This window comes from Puccinia triticina, chromosome 2A (genome assembly GCF_026914185.1).
Source record: "Puccinia triticina chromosome 2A, complete sequence".
Taxonomy (NCBI): Eukaryota; Fungi; Basidiomycota; class Pucciniomycetes; order Pucciniales; family Pucciniaceae; genus Puccinia; species Puccinia triticina.
Genome location: NC_070559.1, coordinates 4513286 through 4536263, shown reverse-complemented (window position 1 = coordinate 4536263; position 22978 = coordinate 4513286). Strand labels below are relative to the sequence as shown.

Here is a 22978-nt window from a genome sequence, read left to right as displayed (position 1 = left end):
TCAACCTCTTGTAACGATCGTCCGTTTTGAGATGCATACGAGTTATATATTGCCTGGACCTTTGCCCACTCGTTAGCCCCCAAGGGCAGAACTTGTCGGACTGCATCAACCAGCGCGATCTGGTCAGCATTGCTATAGCCCTGAGATCCTGGGGTACGTCCACCGGTACGCTTTTGGCCGCTTGGATTCGAGCTTCTCTGGGTCTGGCTTTGACTTTGGCTTGGGGGTGGGTTAGTTGCTTGAACTTCGGGTGGGTTCACTCGAGTTGGAGTTCTTGCCGTGCTATTTTGCGCCATCGGTTCTCTTGATGCCAAAATGGCTCGAATATTTCTGGAGCACGGGTTCCCCCGTGGACCTACCGAAAATCTGAAATCTGGAGGGTCAGATCTGAAATTCCAGATCGACGGGAAGTCCTCCATTTCCCTGCAAAAATCTAGACTTTTCGGGTCTAAACCGGGGGTCCCAGATCGCACGTGAAGTCCTCTACTACGTACGCGTTCTTGTATGTTGGGAGATGAATTGTGCGATTGAGAGTTCGATCAGTCGGTTTCTAAAGTTGGGGTCTGGACGAAGACATGAAGGATGTGACCATGAGGGGAGTACGCTAGTTGACAGCGGATGACAATATAAGGTGTTTGAGCGAGGATAGTTTGACGGGGTCGCTCAACCAGAAAAATTTGCGCAGCCCTGCGACGAAATGGACTTGCATCTCCATCCACCCGCAAGGAGTCGGTCGGCCGCAACGAAGCCGGTTCCCAGCTTCCCTCAGCTCTCTCCCGCTCCCGTATTCGATTACCATCCCAGTGTAGATGGTATCGACACTAATCTGTTGATCTTGTTCCATGGACTAGGTCAGTGACAGCGCCCTGCTTGAGTATTTCAAGCGTGCAATTCCGAATTTGGCGGAGCATTTCACTAACTTCTTTTGTTTGTTTCTGGGCTTGGCTATAGGTGACACTCAGATCCCGTTTGGTCAGCTGGGTCGAAAATTAAACCTGCCGCAGACGGCATGTATGTCTATAAGAGCGTTTGGACGAGTCCCGTTTCTGGAAGAGGAGGCCTACCAATGGTGGGAGTCGTTCGACATCACTGGAAGTCTGCTTACGAATCCGAACCCAAGCTCGACCTTGACCAAACTAATGGCGATGCTCGATAGACTGGCGTCTGAGGAGCTTGGATGGAAGCCTGAGGACATCCATCTTTTCGGCTTCGCCCAAGGGGGCAGCTGTCTCTCCGAGTTAGCCTTACTGTGGAATCGCTCACAATCGACTTCGGCCTCCTCCTTAGCCTCCATTGTCTCCGTTTCTGGCCCACTTCTATCCCTCCCAACCATTCCTACATCCAGTCGATCGCCCACTCCAGTCTTATTATGGAGTCGAAGAGGCGAGGACGATACCGGGAAATGGCGAACTGGCTTCGAACGCGGTTTCCAATCCGTCCAACACTTTCTTGGACCTCGCGCCTCGCATGAACAGATGCCGATGACTCCACAGGAGTGGAAACCAATTCTTGAGTGTGCTGTTCACGCCCGTTTCTTGTGATCAAGGCCTATCGATTTTAACCGATCGATTATGATTCGCTTTATAGATTCTGGTCGAAACTCCTTAAATCTCGGCACCCTTGGGAGCTGAATGATGGAGATACTGAAGCGACATCTACCTACGAAGTAAGAACCGGTTGAGGATCAATATGTTTTCCTCAATCTTTCAGTCAGCATCAATGACATCGCCAAACTCGAGGGTCAAGTGCTGCGAAATCATGACCAAGCAAATATTTATGTTATCAGGGCTTATTAGGAAGTGATAGCTTTCCAAAATAGTTGGAGTCAATCAAGAAAGCTACCGGATGATTTTCTCTACATGCTCTGATTGCTTGTATTGTTTTTGACGAATCAATGACACTGACTAGGTTGGAAAGCATTCAAAATATTAACGCTCAAAGTAACGGTTTTGTGCGTCTGAAATGCATCCCGGGTGTGATCTCTGATTTCATGACACGACCGACGTCATCAAAGGTGGATGATCAGGTATGTAGACGTACCAAAAACCTCCCATAACCAATATGGCCATGGTACCAGCGGTCCTCCACAATCATCACTCGGAAAGAAAGAAAGTGTCGGAATAAGGAGGCAATCATGCTTTGTTAATCAGCATTGGTGTGCTTATTGAGAGTCACACAAAGCTGGGCGCCTTGATTCTGATTATTTTACTAATCTCCTTCACGAAGTACACATTTGATCTGGATCGCCGATGTACTCTTGCAGAGCTGCAACCATTTGGTCCCACTTAGAAAGCTCAATAAGCATCAATCGACCCTGTTGATCTACTCCGAACTCCTCATCTACTCCTCCTTTCCGGGGTTCCTTTGACTTCGGCAGACTGAAATGAACTGTATGTGATGCAAACTGTACATAAAAGGATCAAATCAGTAATCCAGCAGTAACCTTCTCTGCCGCTTTCTTATTCTCTATTTTCTTTTAAGCTAGAACACGGTGAGACAGAACTCAACTTGAGAGATGATTTGGTCTTCGGGATGATAAAGACCGACTTGATTCGGGTCGTCCGGATTCAGATTCGCATCAGTCTTGTTTTTCTTGGGTTTTTGTGCATTGTGGTTGCTGTTATTCTTAGCATCGAAAGTGGGATTGACGTCCTGACTTGGATCTGGGTTTGCAGACATTGTGAATACTCGCGAAGGAATTAGCAATCGATCAAACTTGAAACCTGGTGCATTCTTTCAAAAAAAAAAAAAATCAGAGAACAAATTGGGAGGGATTGAATTTGAGGCGGGTTGCGATACCTTAGATTGAGCGTGTTTGATTTCATTCCCCAGTTGTGTCAAGAGTTGAGGCATAATGTAAACTGGCACATTGATCAACCTTTCGCTAAGAACCAATCCAACACCTGATCCTTCAGGACTTAATGTCTGCTTTAAGACCGTCAGTAGTTCATCGGCTTGGGCTGATGACGGGGTTGATGAGGCTAAGACGGACGTCAAATAGCTGGTAAGCACAAGGATGGATGACTTTTCCTGGGCGATTTTTAAAGATTCAATAGCCAATGATTAACTACATAATAATTTTCCTGCATCTTAGGGGTTCTGGGCAGTGCTGTGGTGTTGGGAGAGGAGTTTCGAAGAGAATATATCCCACCTGATATGCTCTCAAATCCAAGACGCTGATGAACGCGTATGGGTCGCAGTCTTCTTCATCACATTTGACCGTACAGCCGACCCATTCCTTCTGATCACTCAGCACCAAGTCGGCTAATTCGCCAACGTCCAGATCCTCCAGGACCGGCTTCACAAGTGTTTTCGAGGGATGTGCACCTGTTGCAGGCTCTGGGGAGGATTTTGGTCGAGAGATTCGGAATAATTGGGAGATCAAATGTTTGATCGCATGGTAATCGATCTGCTTCAGGTCGCAGAATTCAAACGTCACTTCAATTTTCTTGACAACAAAAGCAATGGACATGGATCAGCTTTATTTGTTTCCATTGGGAATAATCTGCGGACTGGTACAGATAGTTGCTGACCTCTTGCTCAGTTTCTGTTTCCGGTTGATCTTGGACTGGTTCACCTTCGAACTGTCGTTTTCTGATGTGGTTGGTTTGTGCCATTTTGCGTTCCTTCTTTCCTTTAGAGCGGCTTTTTTGATGTGTCCTATGGAGGGTCGAACTTGGATTTTGCGATGATGCATATTCAATTCCCTTCCTTCCTTCCGTCCCCATCGCCCTTGCCGCAATCTGCACATTCCATCGATGCCAGCCCTTCAGCAATACATAATACTTGTAAGTGATCAACATTACTATCACTCATCCCATCTCTTCAATTCGCTCTCTGACCCACCTTGTCTTGTCTACTCTGAACAGCAGCATGTCTACCGTTCGGGGGGCCCTAATGACATCCATCGCGATCGTCTCAGGTTAGTCCATTTGTCATGGACCAATAAGTGTGGCTCAGAATTGACAGACCAACAATAAGAAGGCTGATGGTCCACCCTTACCTTTTCGTGTTTCTATTTCCTATTTGACACAAATTTAGGTGGATTCTTGCTAGGGCAATACCTTCAACCGGATACTCGGACTAGCTCGATCCCACCACTGCCGAACACTCAAACTGATGATCCGGAGGACGGCTCTTTCTCCGAATCCGACCTGGCTCGCTTACCACTCTCCGAACTCAATCGACACTTACAAAAGTGAGTCTAGGGAGGTTTGAGAAATCGCTCTGACTTGAATCGACATCTCATGCTGATCAACCAACTAACTTCGTCTATCAGCCTAGATGCACTCAAGCGCAACGTCGAGGCTGAACGTTCCATAATATTGAATAAGCTTGTCGAGGTAGACCGACGCATTGATCTAGCCAATCGTGCTTCTTCATCCAATTCATAGAACAAATCGATACAATTGCCCCAACGTCAAACGAGTTTTTCAATTGAAGCTGTATATCTACCTTCTACCCAACGAGCCACCCTGCTGAGTTGCTGAGTCGCCACGCGAAAGTAGCAGCTTACACTTCGATCCAAATGTTGTAAGTCTGAAAGAACTGGCATATCTTACTCATAAAGAGCTTTCGAAGCTCACTGCGTCTGTTGATCGTGCGATACCAGCATTCTTGCCCCAAAAATTTCTTACCAGCAATGACTCTCGAAACCAAACACCAGTGATAACCGACGGCCCCACCAAGCTCAATAACGCAGCAATTCCCAGATCCCCTTTTTCTGTACAGCCCTCAGGACTTCCAATAAGACTAGGGAAATCGCGGCTGTGCCGCGGAACTCAAAATGTAAAAACAATTGGTTAAGTTCCAGCCATGAAACTACATTTACAGCAGCCTTAAATCAGGGCTGCTCAAGTTCTAAAAGATAAATAACATTTCATCAAAAATATGAACAAATCAATTATCTCACATAGTGGAATCAACAGTGGGCCGCTATGCTACACTACATTATTTGAGTGCTTTGTGTAGCATAGCAGCATTTTTTTTGGCCAAGAATTCACAGTGTTAGTTCAAAAACACAAAAAATGTAATTTTTTGGTGTTTTGAATGTATTTTGGAAGTTTTTATGTCAAATATCTCCGAATACTCAAATATTTGACAAATAAGGCCCTGTTTGGCAGCGTGATTATTACGCAATAAATAATCTTGCCATGTCCCCCTACATTGTGTAAGACACTACTTTTCCGCCTGATCTTTTGGAAGTGAACTGCCAAGCCTTATGAGGGTTTGCTTTCAAAAGATTATCCTAAAAAGACATGTTTTACCATATATAATGTAGCATGTTTCCTATTACTACGCTGTGTAATATGACGCTGCCAAACAGGGCCTAAGTATTTGAGGGGCCCAAAAAACACGTTGAATACCACCGTTCTATGCCCTGTGGGGGAGACTTGCTCTCAAGGTGTAAATACATACACATCCTTGCCCCCTGAGGCTGAACAAAAGTCTGAACTCAAACATTTGAGCTCAGGAGTTCAGCAATGTTGGTGGATGAGCGGACTCAGTCTTACTCACCCACCCCTGATGCACAAATGAGTAAAGAAATACATTGCACAGAGTCGTGCTGAAGTTGTGGCAGAGTCTCAGCCTGTGTTCCTTTGTGTCACCTGCCCCCAGTTGACATGAATTTTTTCCTGGTGAGCTTGTTGTTTCTGTGCTAGCACTTTTTTTAGCATTACTGCAGAAAAAAAATACTACGCAAACAGCTAGTGTAGCAGATTGGCTGCTAACAGATATTTGCCCCCCAGTTGTGTAACGGAATAAATTCCCTGCTACACTAGGGGCCAGGGCTGGAGAAACCAGGCAGAAACAACAGGCCAGTTTTTTCCCTGTATTGTGTGAGTACAGAAAGAAACTGGCGCCATAGTTGTGCAGGGACAAAACTAAGCTTTTTCTGCCCATTTTTGTGCCCAGGAGGTGTTAGCATAGACAAATCACTTTGTAAATGGACTTCAAAAAGAGACACGCTCTCCCACAGCTAAACATGCCTTTGAAATTCCCCCTGACCACATATTTTGCAATACCAGTACCTCCTCCTCCTCCACAGGCTCCAATCCTTATCAAGGCACAGTTTGTGTCAGCTTCCCCAGCGGTGCCGCCTCCTACACCCCCGCTATTTGGATCTTTACCTTCTTGCCCACCCCTTCCTTCCCACATTTCTAAACCACTGACCAATAGATCTCTCTATAAAAATTCAATGACCAGTTTCACAATAGATTGTGTGACTTCAAAGAATCATAGAAAATTCAGTATAGCAGAAGCATTGGAAGAAAAAACAATCATGCTCTAAGGCCACGGCTGATGAAACTCAAGGTGGGGCTATTATTTGTGTGTCATTTTTGATGGAAATTAAAGGAGAGGTTTATTCCATCTTCTGATAGCCTTTCTTCTGGAATGATATACATGTTCCACACAAGAAAACAGTGGGTATTCATCCAGAATTGACCCGGCACAAATTGATTCAAAAAAATTGTTTTCAGATTTTGCGGTGGAACCTGCTGGGCTGGAGTCAAAAAATAAAAACTGGCTCACACAATGGGGAAATCACAACTCTTTTGGAGATCAAAAGGGGAAATCATATAGGTGGATCCAGCCTTTTTTACATTTAAAGACTTGAGATTAATCCAATTTTACTAAATGTTCTTCTGTTATTGATGTGTTAGTAAATTTAGGCCCGGTTTGGAGCCAATATAATTGCGTGATATAATCTGAAATTTTGTGACATCTGATCAAGTTTTGGCCAACCTGATCAGATGTCACATAGGATGTCAGGCAAAAAAACTCATATATTGCCCGGATTATATTGGCTCTAAACGGGGCCTCAGACATTCTGTTGGCTTGCTTAAAAATCCCCAGTTCATAAACCAAACAAGTGATTCTGTCATTAAAAGATGACTTGCTTTTGCTTGAAACACTCAAGGCTCTTTGGCTGTTTGACCCATCTCCTGAATAAGTGATTTTGCTTTTAAAATTTCTCAATTTCAAACATGCCCCCCTCTCTTCAATGATCAATTGAATGTTCACTTATTATGTGTCTTTTTCTATCAGATTAAGACTAAGTATTTGCTTATTGGGGACATCAGTCAACTGGCAAGCTCTGATAAGTAATTCTTCAGTGTAGTCTTGACTTCCTGATCTAGAATCCCTCCAGACAGGCCAATCAGTGGTGTTGTTGCTTCTAGATAAAGGATATTCCGTGTCTCCAGAGCCATATTGGTACTATGATTTATTGTCAAGTTTGAGATTGAGATTGAGGAACTCGATTCCGAGATGAAGGGTTTACAAGTGACCACCAAGGAGATTCATCAGTCTAAAAAATTAAACACACTTCTGTCAGAATTCTGACCTCTTCCGCTCACAGCTTCTTACTCCCCTCTTCCTGTCTAGCCAAGTGGCTAATGTCTTTCCTGTATGGCCAAGTGGCCCATGTTTCCTGTCTGACCGAGTGGTCCCCTGTCCTGTTTATGTCACCTGTTCAGTCCCCTGTCCAGTACCCTGTTCCTGTTCCAGTTCCCCGTTCCTGTCCCCAGTTCCCAGTTCCAGTCCCTGTTCCTGTCCCCAGTTCCAGTACCCAGTTCCTGTTCATGTCACAGTTCCAGTTCCAGTACATGTTGTGTTCCTGTTGTCTTGTGTTGCATGCTTTTAGGCCCCATCTGGATCTTGTGCAGGGGGCTCTCTAGTTGTGTATACGTGTCCGCTCCTCGGATAAGAAATTGATCATCGAGTCTGAGCATCAACAATCTCAACCTTGCTCCTTGGTCCTATCTGGTCACCTCAAGATAGCCCCCCCCTTTTTCGTCGCCTCCACTTGTAGAGCTGAAATCTTAACAACTTCTGTTGGAATTTTGCCATTTCCTCTTACTTACACCTCTAAAACAATGTTTCACATCATTCTTAAATCATTTCCAGAATCATTGCTAGTACAAAATCTATCACACCATGTAGTCTTGAACAGTGAGTAGTAGATGAAATTTTGCCATACATGTATCACCTGTAGTCTCTAAGAAAGCATACTTGAAACTTGTCTCACCTTCCCTTTTAATTTTTCTTCCAACCACATGTTGGCTGCCTGTTGTTAGTCTACTTAAACCCAGAATACAACAAGCAATTAAGATAATTGGTTCTACCTCTTCTTTTTCCACACCACCCTGAACTGCATCCGGTGAGCTTTTCACCCTCACTGTCCTTTATCTTGAGCCACTTGGCTCATCTTTTGTGTTGATTTTGTGAGGCTTGAGTTTTTAATTTCAACACTTCTGTTGGTGGGAATCAGTTCATATGCACACCTCTCCTTGGGCTCCCTTTCTTATTCATATTTTTCCCAATTTATCCCTTCAAGTATGTTTTAGAAATCAGGAATGTATTGAACTTTAATACCTACAGAGGCAAAGCTATGGCTTTTGAAATCAGTGTGTTGTTAAAGTTGAATACAATCAACACATCTCCATCTCCATCAGGCTTTGACTGTCAAAAATCCAACTGCAAAAAATTAATCATCACTTCTGCCCCAAAAAAAAGCTCAAGAAAAAAAAATCAAAGAAAAGCACTGGAAATTCAAGTTTCAATCTCTTGGAATATCTATTTCTAGAGAATGTCAACCGGTACCTGTTTGGCGGTACCCAGCACCCGTGAGTGGGTACCGCCCGAACCTGCCCCACACCCGCCAGGCGGTGCCGGATGCAAACTTAACCCAAGTCCCTCGCCGCTGCGGCCTCCGAAAGCCCTTGGCAGGAGGGACTTGCGCCTTATTGCCCCTTTTTGCGGGGGCAAGATTCTAGATTTTGGTGGGAGGAATTTTCAAAAGTGTATAATTCCTTGCTTCCAAAACCTTCTTGAGATTAAATTTGCTGAGGTTGAAGACTGGCTTGTGCCCGTCAAACCTGGAGAATTTGAGGCATCTCAATCCATTCCCTCCACTCCAAATAAAAACATCAAAAACACTGAATCCGTGGATTTTACATGGAGTTCTGTCCAGAATAAAACGTAGAGGAGATAAATGGAGATAGAATAATTTCTACTCTTTTCTCCAGCATCTTCTGCTGACCTTGAGCTAATAACATGGGAGTGGGTGTGATAGGTGAGCTATAGAAAAAATCAAGAAAGTACCCCAAAATTCCATTCTTGCTACGCGAGCTTGGTGCGCTAGGGTCTAAGAGCATCTCCACAGCGGGCCCTATATTGGGGGACTATACCAAATTCAGTCACCCGGGCCCAGTTTAGTCCCTCCACCGGAGGGAGTAAAGGAGGTCCTAAACTTGGAAAAACCCTTCCGGGCCCTATACCAGTCCCAGCTTTGAGACCGTATAGCTCCCCAGATAGTCCCCCTCATCCACATATCACACAGAAAACCTTCTTGTGATACTGCACTACCTTGCGTACACAACCCCCAATAGCTCCACCCCACACCTCGACCCAAATCAGCCACATGAATTTCTCTACCTGTACTTGGTCTCAATCACTGTTGTGTTTTCTCTCTATTGCACATGATCAATTTTTTTCTTTTGCTCTTGATCACTTGTTTTTCTTGTCTCTAAAACTATTGCTCTCAATCACTAGTTTTTGGCCTCGATAAACCTTTATTGACCTTGAAAACTCTCTATTAGCCTCTATAACTTGTCTTTCCTATCTTGATTGCTCTCAATCTCTCACTCAATCAATCACTCAATCAGTCAAATGGTGCAACCTGAGTTTGTTTTATTGCAAATTGTTTAGGATTAAAGCAAGAAAACTAGCTAAGGAGAAACAAAAAATGTGTGCTAGAGTCTCTCATTGAATGATAGTTTTTGATGAAATTGGAAAAGGAAATCGACAAGCAATCCAAGCATGCCTGGGAAGCCTTGGTCGGCACCTTCAGAGAGGAGTCGCTCCAAGTCAGCAGTTGTTGGGTGTCGAAGATATTCCGCCAAGTATATAGCAACAATATCGTTGCAAAATCTGTCCATACACTCTTGAGACGTGGACTCCGAAAGCTGTAAGTATTTGTTGTTGCAGTCGGCAGCGGCTCCGTACGCAAGCATTCGCAAAGCGGCCGTTATCTTGACATTGGTTGATCTCCTTGTTCTCCATGTTGGTTGCATGTGAGTTTGCTGGTTGCTACCTTTGGCTATTGTGGTCACAATCCGGTGGTGAATTAGGGGGAATCGGGGGTACAGCCTTTCACAAAGTCGAGGTGCTACTTTTAGGACCTTGCGGTGTGAAAGAGTCCTTGGGCGGGGGACTATAAGTGCGCCGCAGTCGCGCGAGCTGAGGCTTTAGTCCCTCAGATAGTCCTGCACGGTGGAGATGCTCTAAGTCCCTCCTGAGAGAGGCTTGCTTTGTGAGTTCAGCCCCAAAGTCTCAAGGGACTTTGTTAAGTTTGTGCCGGATGCGGTGCTGGGTGCCTGTTTTTTGGCAAAAGGCAGTGCGGTGCCCGGGTACCGCCCATCCCCGGTCGGGGGACCGGGTAGCCCGGCCCAGGGCCACCTTTGGCCGGCCATCAAGAGTATTCAGAACCAAAAAAAAAAGCCTCTTGATGGCCGGTCATTCGCCCATTGAGAGCAGCTTGGATGGCCACTGATACAGCAGGCCATTGCAAGAGGTGTATATACTTCTCTCAATGACCGGTCAAAGCCGGTCGTTGGGAGGAGTAACTTGCTAGAGAGTACATGCTCCTCTCTAGCTGGTCATCAAGAGGACACTCCTCTAATGGCCCCCTTGACGGCCGGTCACACCAGGCATTGAGAGGAGCAGGCAGTCTTACCGGCTATCCAAGCATACACTGCTCTTGATACCCGGCACTGAACAGCCATCAAGGGAATGTGTGAATTTCCTCTTGATGACTGGTCTTTGCCGTCCATCAAGAGAGTGGCTTGGGAGTGAGTTTTGACGAAAAAACCCCGGTGGGTACCGCTGGTACCCGCCAAAAAGACCGCTGGTACCCGCCAGGCGGTGCCGGGTGCCCGTTTTTAGAAAAAAACACGCGGGTACCGGCAGTGTAAATTATACCCGGGTCTGATTTGACATTCTCTATCTAGCTCAACAGTTCCAGTAGAACTTGGTCAGCTTGTTGGACTTGAACAATTAACTGTTGTATCTGGAGGCTGCCTCACAAGGCAAGTTTGATGGCTTGGATTTGAAGCAGTTATTCAAGGTGTGCTGCTGGTCTGATAGTTTGGATAGTCTTCAGTTTTGATTGTAGATGTAACTAGTTGATGAGCAAGACAAGGATTCTAAGACTGAGGGGCGAGTGATGATGAGCAGAATGGATGAGGAATCCATCCAGTCACCATCGGCTCCTCAGGTATAGCCAGCTATGTGTGACAGCTATGCAAAATACACAGAAAGGGCTAGAGGTCTAGCTCAACACCCCCCCTTGCTGCATACCTGATGATATGGTCAAAACAAAATAAACATAGTAGCCAGTGAGCTAGGAGAATGTTGAGAAGGAAGAGTAACGGCAGATAAAAATCATTGAAGAAAAGTTGGACGGAAGTGTTGGGATTTTGAGAATTGAGTTTTTGAAGACGGCAGTGAGAAAAGATTAAGGAACAATGCCAAACATGAGACAATGTTTTTCTAGGAGGACACAGGTAAGTGGTGTTGTTAACATGTCAGCTAACATCTCTTTTGTGGAAACATGAAGAAGGGAAATGGTGTTGTCCGTGACGCATTCACGTATGAAGTGGTATCTAGCTTGAATGTGATTTGTTCTTGCTTGATGTTCAGGGTTTTTTGCAAGAGCTTTGGCTCCTTCGTTGTCGACATGAAGTGGAATAGGATCGCTGGGCCGGAGATTTAGCTCAGTGAGAAGGTGTCGAAGCCACAGGCCTTCTTTACAGGAGTTGGAAAGCGCCTTGTATTCAGCTTCTGTACTTGACAAAGAGACAGTCGCCTGCTTTCTTGATTTCCAGGAAATTGAGCCGTCACCAATTTGGTAGGTGTATGCTGAGGTCAACCTGCGGTCATCGCAATCTTCAGCCCAATCGGAATCTGAATATCCTGAACAGTCAAGAGATCCACCAAGAAGGAGCTTGAGGTCTTTTGTTGCAGACACCAAGTAGTTGAGAATTCGGACAGCTGCATTCCAATGAGACAACAAGGGATCCCGGAGATACTGTGACAACTTGTTGACCGCAAAGGACACGTTGGGCCGGGTACATTGAGATATCCACAGCAAAGAACTGATGATCTGAGGATATGGACCGGGAGATGGCGGGTCAGATTGGCTTTTACAAGTCAAATTTTTAAAATAGGAATCGGTGGGGGTAGAAACAGGACAAGAGATACCATTCAGAAAGCGTTCATTGATTTCCTCTATGTAGTGCGATTGATTTAGAAAAAAGTGGCGGTTTGGAATGTCCCTTGTGATTTTAATGGATAAGAAATGATTGAGATCTTCATCTACACCGATCACAAATTGTTTGCCAATGGTGGAGATGAGATCATCAACAAATGATGGCTCGCCGACAATGGCAAGGTCATCAACGTGAGTAGTCAGTGCACCGAGTCAAAACCTTGGTTAATGGTATGGATCAATTCAAGGAAGAATTCATGCAAGCACAAGTCCAATCAATCACCAGCTCAACAGACAATCAAGATCAATTTTTCTCTAGGATGGAAGTATCTATTTTCTTGTTTTATCTTTGCAATCAATATTCTCCCAAGGAGCCAATGGTTGTAGCTTATTTCTTGGAACATACATAGTCCTATGGGAATGGTATTTAACTAATCACAAGGCCCACTGGATGGGTTCTACAAAGATTGTGAAAAAAGAGAGATAGTACAAAAGGGGAACCAGAGCTAAAGATAAGCAGGAATAGATAGAAAGATCTAAATGCTGACCTCTGTGGAACTCCTACCATGCCAGGCGGTAGGCAGAGCGTTGAGTGGATAGGTCCTGTTGAGCTGCCCTCATGGGTGGTCCGGGAAATGAGATGAGGATTGAAAAGAGTGATAGTGTTGGGGGGGATTTTTGAGAGACCACAGGGATGAAATACCGTTGGCGGTGGTTGGTTTGTTGAGGATCAGATGATGATGATAAGGGGATCAGGGATAAAGAATCAGGAATAGTGCTGGGGATACTGCCAGCAGATCAGAAAAGGGTGATGGAATTTCTCTTGGATCAGAGCAAGTCCCATGGTGTCCCATCCTCCAAGTTCAAACTCAAACTTGGATTCTGGGGAGTGACATGTCACAGGACATGTCATCACCTCCCTAACTACAAACATCAAACAGGAAAAGAGGAAAGAGAAGAAAGAGAAGAAAACGCCACAACAATCAAAGATAAAGCAACACCAATAAAAATAAGAAGAAAGAGAACACACAATCAAATGATAAAGAATCTAAACAGAAAACAAAACAGAACAAAACCCACATGGCTCATTTGTTAGGACCAAGAAAGGAAAAGAGAATCTTGAAGAAATGATGTGAGAAGGGATCTTGAGAATCTTGAGGCTGAAGGTTCTTGATGGTGAGATTGCTGATCTTGCTGACTTGATGATCTTGATGCTCTTGTGGGCCTCTACTGGTATGATGACCACAACTTGAGTGGTGTACATTTGACGGATGTGCAAGAGCAGAAATAAAGATCTAAGATGCCAAGAGCGGTGTGTGAGATGAAGAATAAGGATTGACAGCGGTCAGAAGGGAAGCTGTGGCCAAAGCCATAAGGTGAAGTGGGGTGGAGTTCCTCAGGTGAAACTGGGGAGCTTCACATAGGAAAAATCTTGATCCAGGCTAGCAAAAAGAAAAAACAGTGGCAAGAGATGAGTGTTAAGCTACACTGGATAAAAGAATCTTCCCTGATTTGCAGACCTGGAATTGGGTAACAACAAAATTCAACAAGCAACTGTTTGTTGGGACTGAGATTGTCAGACACTGTGAATGGGCAAAATTGAGCTGTGTTTTTTTTGGTAAAGATTGATTCAGCTTTTCCAGCAATGTAATTTGGCATGTTATATCTGCATATAGGGGGGGAGGGAACAGGTTTGGTAACAAAGAATAGGGAATGTCCAGCGCATACATGAGGACCGGTTTGTGATGAAAAATTGACAAAAAACAGCAACAGAATTGGCATGTTCCCCGTTTGGTGCTTTTGATTTGTAGAGTGCACTCAAGATGGGAACAACAAGATGTGCTAGCAGATGAAAGAGCGCATCAGTGCTCAACATACAGGTATAAATATGTAGTGGGGATGTCACCTTGTCTGTTGACCTGGAAAACCCACCCAGCTCCAGAGCTTCAGGCTCATATTGGTACCTGGGAAGGGGGAAATGCTGCAAAAAAAAAACAGAAAGTGGCAAATCTCTGTTGGAGATCTTATCCATACATAAATGGTGCTTTAAACTTTTCCTCTTTTTTCCATCAAGAGAGTGTCCTGAATTCTACCAAACCACATCAGACTATGCTGTGTTTCTGGAAAACCACTCACCATTAAGCACCAACAACACGCAATCAGAAATTCAAATCTGGAACTGATCAGCCAGACAAGACTGTTGCTTGATTTCTGTCTCCAGAAATCTCAAACAAAGTCTTATGTAGAGGCTTGCCTCAACAAAATTTGATACCTAGTAATCTGAATGTCTTAGTTAGGGGATATTTCATATTCATGTGTAGACACATATTGAAATGTGGGCTGTTCTGGACAGAGCTCACCTAAAAGAGACACCATTTGCACCACCTCACTTTGCAAAATACTATTTGTTTCAAATAATTAGGACTTGTACAAAGCCAACTGGAGTGATTGTGAACCCGCAGCGCACTTTCACACTCCCTTTAAGGTTGCAGGTGGTTAAGGGTCAACACCTTGTAAAATTTGAAGAGCCTATCTGTCAAGATTTCTCAATTCTTTGGGGAATCATATTATTATGAGGGCAAGAGAGTACATTATTGAAGAATATTTGATTGCATTCAAATGCCACAGTACGTCTGGGTTGCTTGCCAGACAAACAGTGCAAGTACGCACTGGATAACCATGGCATTGCAGCGTTTCCAAGTTGGTCTCATCAGCAAACTTAGCAAAGGGCCCTCCGCAGGAGGGACTCACACCTAAGCGGTGAAAGTTTGCATGGCAGGGAACAAATTTGAGGCTTGATGAATGGTTTTTTTTTGCATCAGTATCTATACCCTCATGTCATGGTTTTTTTGCATGGTATGTTACACCAAAAGATAGAGAGGAAGCATGGCTTCATCTTCATCTTATCCTTATTCCCTCAGCTCTACATTCCTGTTAGTCCGGGTGCTCCAAAGGCAAACATGCACAGACTCACTCTAAGATACTGCAATGCCATATTCTCACGAACTCACTGACACAACAAAGCTGAGATCAGTATAGGCTACTGAACATGATATGTCAGGTGGCTGTCTAACTCTGAAAGGAAAAAAGATATTGGGGCAGTTTATTGAGTTACTCACTCCTCCCCCTCAGGAGGAAGTTGGATGGTTTGTTGCTTTGATTACACAATGAAGAAAGCAGATAATGGGACTTTTAAAAAGGCAGTTGTAAACCCCCCTCCTCCTCTGGGGTTCACAAGGTGTCACCAATGGACACCTGCCCTGTGACAGACTTGTAGATAGCCCGTTCCTCCTCCTTCCTTGGCTCAGCAGAGAACTGACATGCAGTCTCTCTGAGCCAGTTCTAGCAATCAAAGCCCCCTGAGGTTGGTCCTAGAACTCCTCCTCTGCGCCCGTGCCATTGCTCCTCTGTCTCCAGCTCAAGGGATTCAACCCTTACAGCAGTCCCCTCCGCAACATGCAGAGCTTTCATGTACTGAAAATAAGGAGAAATAAATTGGTAAGATGAGGGAGAAATTGTGAGATTACTAACAAAAGTGTGATTTTCTCAAAAAATCACGTTCCTCCTGTGCCAAAGATCACCGCTTGCGGGTAAGTCCCGCAGGAGGGACTGCGTTAAGTTTGTCTCATCAGACTTCGGCTTCTTGAATCAGACTGCTGGACTTGATTGAGAGCAAATGGTATGTACCGCCAACAGTTTGGCCGCTAAATATCCGCAGATGCCCTGGTGGAGCCTTGTGGGGGTGCCGCGAATAAACCCAAAGTAATTCCCAAATCGGAGCACCCCTATAGCTACCGGAACTAAGAAAAAAACAAGTTTTACATACTAAACCGCAAAGCTTAATTAAAGGGGATCTCCTGTTTGGAGGTGTTACGATGAGCATCACAACCACATCACCCAGCCGCGCATATCCGCCCGCGCTGCCAAGCTCGTAAAGTGTGAAGTCAAGTCTCCCCATGGAGGGCCACAAAAGTGAGAGCCCCATATAAGGGACGGCATCCTCAACGGATCCTTCCCCCACCAGATACTCACATTGCTCTTGGCCCGGTGCCATCCTAATTTTTTCCTAATTCTTGGTATTCATATTTGGCCTCACTTATAAACAACAAATTGCATTTCAAGCTCGAAGCATCACATATTTAGTTTTGTTATCTTTGCATCAGGTCATCAACATTCACCAAATCTTGTTGAATTTGCACCAATCACAGTTTTCCCTTCAACCCTTGCAGGCCAAAACTTACCTTGAGATAAACACCTAGTGATTTGGTCACAGCATCGACTGCACCCACTTCCAACCTTCTACATATCTTCATTGAACCCCCCCTCTGCCGCCTGGCCTCTCTATTCTCAACTTACTCGAGACTGCGACTTAACAAGCCTGCTCATCTTAATCCATTCAACCTCATCCACAAGATCCCGGTCCGCCCACCCAATAAGACCAGTAAGCCCAACCCCCATCCCATCCCCAAATTTTACCAGTCCGCGTGCTTAGTAACACCACTAACTCTTTGCTTCTCTCTCAAATTCATCTGATCCCCAAACTTTTATCAGCCCGTGCATGAGTCAGATCACAAACTCATTGATGAGACAATCCAACATACAAAGCCAGACAATGGTCCCCAGGTCCGCAAAACCGTTGGACAATGCCTATCCCATGATCCCCAACATTGAAGATGTTGTCCCCGAGCCAACTACACAAGAAGTTCTTGTCCCCCATGGCATCAAATTGCCACCCTGCACCCTTCGAATGGTCCGATGGCTCGGCGGTGCCCCCCCGGCATTTGATACACATCCGTACTGCTTTACAATACCCGGCCGCACCATGGTGGACGCTTTTGCCTTCGCTGTTGCCATGCAGGCCACTGTCCGATGGACATTGGAGAATTGCATACCCCCAAAAGTCCCAGGAGAAAAGAAGTCAAACGCAGGTCGACCCCCGACGTATAAGTGGAAACTTTTCTATATTTGCCCCCGAAAAGGTCACCACGTAGCTCCACTCAATTCTTGCAAAGCCGAATCCGGACGGAAATGCGGCTGCGAGGCAAAGTTCAACATCTCGCTGCACCTTGCCACTGATACGCTACGGGTTGAGTGGTTCTGGAGGCACTCTCATCAGCTCAACACCGCTGACGATATGAAGCACACTCGGATCTCAAAGGCTGTCTACGACTGGGCTTGCGACCGAGTCGACTCAGGACTTGGGTGGGATAAGATTCAAGACTTACTTTTGTCGCAAGACCTGGATGATGTAAGTGCCTATTGTCATCATTATGCAAGGTATATGCCCATCCTGATCAGTGGTACCTGACCCAAAAAACTAGCTCTGCGAGACCGGTGCGGCTGTCCCAGAGGCCAATGGTGTCACCGCTGACCTTGTCCGCCACCTGATCAAAACACGTAGGCCTAACGATGCTCGGAAGGATCATGATGTTTTCAAATCACTGTCCCTCTGGGAAGTTCACCTGAAAAGTCTTGGGTGGCATACCTTTGCTCCGGTTATCGCCGATTCGGAGGTGTTCTTGTTTTGCATCCAATCACCCTGGCAACGGAAGATGATGCTGGCGCACGGTACGACAATGCTCTTGGTTGACGCAACACACAACACTGTCAACAATTGCTTCCTGTCGCAAGGCCGGAAGGCAAGCTTGTACACAGTAATGATCCGAAACGCGGTGACGGGCATGGGTCTTCCTGTATGCTGGGCCTTTACAGGCTCCCTTGCGATGTAAGCCACTTTCTCAGCCAATCACTTGTACGCTCTGAATATGTATCTGACTCGCCATTTGACCTGTCAGCGAGCCAATTGAACAGATTCTCACCTGGCTGCATCGGTCCTCTGGGCTGATCCCCCATTCTATCATGAGTGACTGCGCTCAGGCAATCAAGACTGCAGTCTCGTTATCGTTTGAGTACCTGATGGATCAAGCACCGCTACATTTCTGGTGCGTCTTCCACGTCATCAAGGCCGTCAAGGCCAAAGCGCTGGTCTACTTGGGAAGGCAATCGCTTGAGGCTGTGGAGGATTTCCAACAAGTACTGTATTCTAGCACATATCCAGATAGCCGAATGATGATCTTCCTCAGTAAGTGGAGGCAAGTACGGCCGGCATTCGCAGATTATGTCGACTCGCAATGGTACACGCACATCCAGCATTGGTCCAAGTTTTACCGAACAGTAAGTACCTCAAGTCTCTCCACCTGAAACAACTTTCCATACTCACATCTTTGTTTTGCCGGAAAGACCGCATACCAAGGTATCGACACCAATAATTATGTCGAAGCATGGCATAACGTCCTCAAGTCCCGATACCTCAAGCCATCTACACGACTTCGAATCGACGAAGTGATACAGATATTCTGTGAGGTTGTGGAGCCCAAATACAGTCGAAAAACATGCCAGGTGAACACCGGATTTGTCAAGCAAACTACTAACCGACTTCAACAGAAGGCGAAGCGCCGCGCAGACGCTATTGCCAAAGGCTACTTGGAGCTAATTGGAGCTAAGGTGTGCAGGTTCGCAAACCATGTGAGTATTTATTTTCTATGGCCTCATCTGCGTATCAACTAGTTAACATGATTTGGCAGTTCACAATTGGTAGTTTCTCGACCCCGTCTTTACATGTATACCGGGTCGGTTTTGAGCAGCCAACTGGTGTTGCCGAGGGGCGGCTGATTCGCTGCGACTGTCCCCACTTCACTCGCCACGGTAGTGCGTGTAAACACATGTACTACCTGGCGCGGGAGTACAAGTTACTGGTTGTGGAGAAGGCCCCGATTACCCAACAGCGCCACCCTCCTATCTCCGTCGACAGTGACTCAGAGGTAGAGGTCCTTAGCAGCTCGACCTTGTCCAAAGCCGCCGCCCCCAAACGATCCAACGACGAGGCGTTCTCGCCCCGCAACACTGGCTTTCCCAAGAGAGTCTGCGTAGACCGGATGCCTTGTGCTGAGTTTGCCACCGCCCACCCGGGACTACTCTCGGATGCTTCCAGAACCCCATACATCGAGCCTAGCAGAATCCCAGACAATCAACCCAGCTCATCTATTGCCACATCAGTATTGCTCATCGAACCGCTGACCCGCGATGGCAGAATCAAGAACTCACTCAAGTCCGCCACCGTTGCCTTCGACCGGGTGAAAGAAGTCCTCAAGAAAAAAATGGACCGCAAGGAGATGGCCAAACGATCCTCGACGTCACGGATGCATGAGTTTCAGCTCGTGTGCTACTCCCTTTTGCGAATGGTTGAAGAACGTGTCCCAGGAATCTGTCACACAATGGCATCCTCGTTCCCAGGTGTTGCGGACACTTCTGGACTCAATGGTGCGGAGATGGCTGTGTTGGTTTGTGAGCTCGCAGAGGTTGGCTGGGCGGCGCTGAAGCGGATCGATGGGCTGCTGAAAGCCAAGGCGCACTCAAAAGCGTTCATCGGTAATTCGGACGAGCTATCTATGATTCTATTTAAAGAACGTCTTTTCGAGCTCGTGGGGATGCTCGAGAATGCCAATATGCTGGCTCCGAGGAAGCAAATCAGGTAATGGATGATACATTACAGCGTGCAGGGAGAGAGTTGGTGGAATGGCTACACGGCAGCGATTGGAGGGCGAGGCGAAAGTAAGATGGAACCGATTGTAGGGCGAGTCGTAGGAAGGCAGGGCTGGTTATATGGTGGCGCGGTTCAAGGAGCGATTCGACAAGGACGATCCGACTGTCCTTCCTAAGGATGCCACCCGGCGCTTCGGTACCGGGTAGAGCTAGTCCGACATCCGAACCCGGCAAATCCGGCCCCGACGCCGGGTATCGGCCGGATCTTGACCTTTTAGTGAGAAAATCAATCCCTAGCACGAAATTAAGTGTCAGACATCGGTCGGCAAGGTCTGATCTTCCCAAGATGATTATAAACCAGGGGAATCTGGCCAAGGTTACTGTCTAGTTCTACCATGTTACGCTGTCATGAGAATTGTACATATTTATGTTCGGAGACCTCTATTGATTCAGATTCAAATAACTGTCTGCAATAATAGAAAGAGAGGACTTGATCTCAACTCCTGAATCCTCAGTCTGCCCACGAATTCTCTAATCTTATTACGGCTTGAAATTTCTGCAAACTCAAAAATGCCCCGCTCAAAGAGAACAGCTATTGATGTTGATTCATCCTCATCCGATCCAGAAATCGAAGTAAACCCTCCAGACTCAGAGGCTACAGATTCCCATAGTCAAGAGATGGCTAGAAAAAGCTGGGTTTGGCAGTATTTCAAAACTGAAACTGTCAGCGGAAGGACCTCGAATATTTGTCAAGCAAGCCGTGTTCCTGGAGGGACGGTTCTTTGTCTCAAGAAGCTTTCTGTTGACAAAAAGCGATCCACCAAAAGTATGATAAATCACTTGGCAAGCTGCCACGGCATACACGGTGACGGAAAATCTCGTAACATCGGCGCTCTGGCGGCTTTTGTCAAAAGTGGAAAATCGACGGCGCCAAAGAAACTTACCCGCGAAACTTTGACTTGTGCTGTTGCTCGGTTTTTCATCACCAGCAACATTCCATACCAGGTTGTTGATCACGAAGATTTTGGCGAGCTTCTGAAACTCTGTAACCCGGCAACAAAATCTCTTCTTTGTGGGAGAGAGACTCTGGCGTCGTTTATCCGGAAATCCTTTCAACAAGGTCAACAGGCTCTTGTAAACCAATTTCAGTCAAGCAAATCAAAAATAAGCTTAACATGTGATGTCTGGACTTCTCCAAACAATCTATCTGTCCTGGGTGTTACTGCCCATTGGATCACCACTGATTTCGAGCTCAAATCCATGGTACTTGCTGCCAAGCTTCTCGAAGGTAGTCACACTGGAGTTAATCTGGCGGAGCACATGGTTGAGATTCTGAAGTTGTTCAAGATTGAAGATCACATCTTCTGTATCACGACCAATAGCGCATCCAACAACATTACAATGGCTTCACATCTCTCGACTTTGATTCGATTTGACAGTTACACCTGTAGACTTGGTTGCATGGCACATGTCATCAATCTGGCTGCCCAAGCAGGCATCAAGTCCTTCAACAGCTTGTTGTCCACTCCGAAACAAACTCAGAATCAGGGTCTTTCGGCTATCCTGAATGATCCTCCACCTCAAGTGGATGTATCCAGCTCACTTTCTCGTATTAGTGGTTTCATATCCTTCTTGAAGCGCTCTCCCCAAAAGTCAGCTGCCTTTCAAGAAATTACAAAGGCTCTCCTTTCGAAAACCTGACGATGATAGCCGATGTTAGTACACGATGGAATTCTACTTATTCCATGCTTGAAAGAGCGATCCAACTTCGACCCTGCATCAAAGCATTTTGTGAAAATCACAATTTGACTCAACGGTACAATCTCAAACCTGACAAATGGCTTAAAGTTCAACAGATTTGTGCTTTTTTGGAACCACTTAATGAAGCAACCGATACGATCTCGCCGCACAAACAGGTTTCATTAGCGTTTGCTGCACCAGTTTACATCTGGTTGATTGAAAATCTTGTTGCAGTAAGTAAAAAAATACCGAATAATACCTGTGACTCTCAATTATCAAGCTGATCCGTGTGGTTGTATTTCCATTCCAGGTTCAAAAGCAATACGGAGCGCAGGAACTGATTCCAGCCACCGAGGTGATGATTTCCAAACTGAAGGAGTACTTCGATGAGGCCATTCAAAAGCCTGCATATCTCTGTGCGACTCTACTCGATCCTCGAGTGAAAGCTAGTCAACTCACTCCTGAGGTACTTGACTTGATGAACCTTACAAAGTTTGAAATCTTGGAAATCTTCAAGAATGAAGCTGAGAAATTCCTAGTGAGCAAGTACACAACTTCTGAACCCAAACCTGCAGCAACTTCATCCCGAAAAAACATCAGCGCTAGTCTCTTCAAAAAAAAGAAGCAAAAAGGGCCTTCATTGCAGGAGGAAATAGATGTGTACCTCAGTTCCGAGTGCGAAGACAAATCTTGTCAACCATTACAGTTTTGGAAGGCCAACTCCGAAACTTTTCCAACTCTCTCAAACATGGTCCGAACATTCCTGGCCGTGCCTGCTTCAAGTGCTCCGTGCGAACAAGCATTCTCCGCAGGCCGACACATCCAATCATACATTCGTAACCGCATGTCACTCAACACCTTAGAGTCCCTCATATGCTTAAAAGATTGGGTGAAACACAGCATTGTCGATGTTGATGCCATCATATCATCTTAGTTGTTGTATCTTTCTGTTTTAATTTTTTCTCTTACAAGTTACGGCCACATTGCCTATTTTCCACTTGTTTCTTTCTTATGTAACACAGCTCATACATACCTTTCATAACAATCAATACATAGCTTGCAATCAATCTCAGTGAAAAATGCAAAAATGGTACCCCTAAGTTGACCTTGCTTCCAGGCCAGCTGGATCTACTCAATACCCGGCCGGATGCCGGATGTGCGCAGAGCCCTCCCGACACCCGACCCGACCCGATACCCGACCGGGTAGTGCCGGATCTCCCGGGTCCGGGTGGCATCCTTAGTCCTTCCATCTAGGACAAGATCTGCCCGTCCTTCGGCCTTCATACTTGTAATTGTTTGGGTTACTCCCTGTGTCATTCGTCTCTGTTGTCACTCCGTTTGATCATTGCATTTTACAATTGTGTCTTCACTGCTAATCACGTATCCTAGTTACATGCACTGCTAATCATTTATCTTAATCAA

The 22978-nt window shown here is 45.8% G+C and overlaps 4 protein-coding genes across 4 annotated transcripts; 3 read left to right on the top strand and 1 right to left on the bottom strand.

Annotated features, from left to right (window-relative positions):
- Positions 1 to 697: 697 nt before the first annotated feature.
- PtA15_2A479 (uncharacterized protein) lies at positions 698 to 1681 on the top strand (the record flags this gene model as incomplete). Its single annotated transcript, XM_053166503.1, has 3 exons — positions 698 to 851; positions 952 to 1513; positions 1588 to 1681. 3 exons carry the CDS (start codon positions 698 to 700, stop codon positions 1679 to 1681), a joined length of 810 nt encoding a protein of 269 aa, XP_053017719.1.
- A 537-nt stretch (positions 1682 to 2218) lies between these two features.
- On the bottom strand, positions 2219 to 3617 carry PtA15_2A478 (uncharacterized protein; the record flags this gene model as incomplete). The annotated part of the gene is made up of 5 exons (XM_053166502.1): positions 2219 to 2404; positions 2509 to 2733; positions 2800 to 3030; positions 3152 to 3448; positions 3534 to 3617. 5 exons carry the CDS (start codon positions 3615 to 3617, stop codon positions 2219 to 2221), a joined length of 1023 nt encoding a protein of 340 aa, XP_053017718.1.
- A 256-nt stretch (positions 3618 to 3873) lies between these two features.
- Positions 3874 to 4394, top strand: PtA15_2A477 (uncharacterized protein; the record flags this gene model as incomplete). Its single annotated transcript, XM_053166501.1, has 3 exons — positions 3874 to 3922; positions 4042 to 4198; positions 4280 to 4394. 3 exons carry the CDS (start codon positions 3874 to 3876, stop codon positions 4392 to 4394), a joined length of 321 nt encoding a protein of 106 aa, XP_053017717.1.
- An 11755-nt stretch (positions 4395 to 16149) lies between these two features.
- On the top strand, positions 16150 to 19809 carry PtA15_2A476 (uncharacterized protein; the record flags this gene model as incomplete). Its single annotated transcript, XM_053166500.1, has 2 exons — positions 16150 to 16205; positions 19086 to 19809. The coding sequence occupies 2 exons, from the start codon at positions 16150 to 16152 to the stop codon at positions 19807 to 19809; spliced, it is 780 nt and encodes a 259-aa protein (XP_053017716.1).
- Positions 19810 to 22978: the final 3169 nt, after the last annotated feature.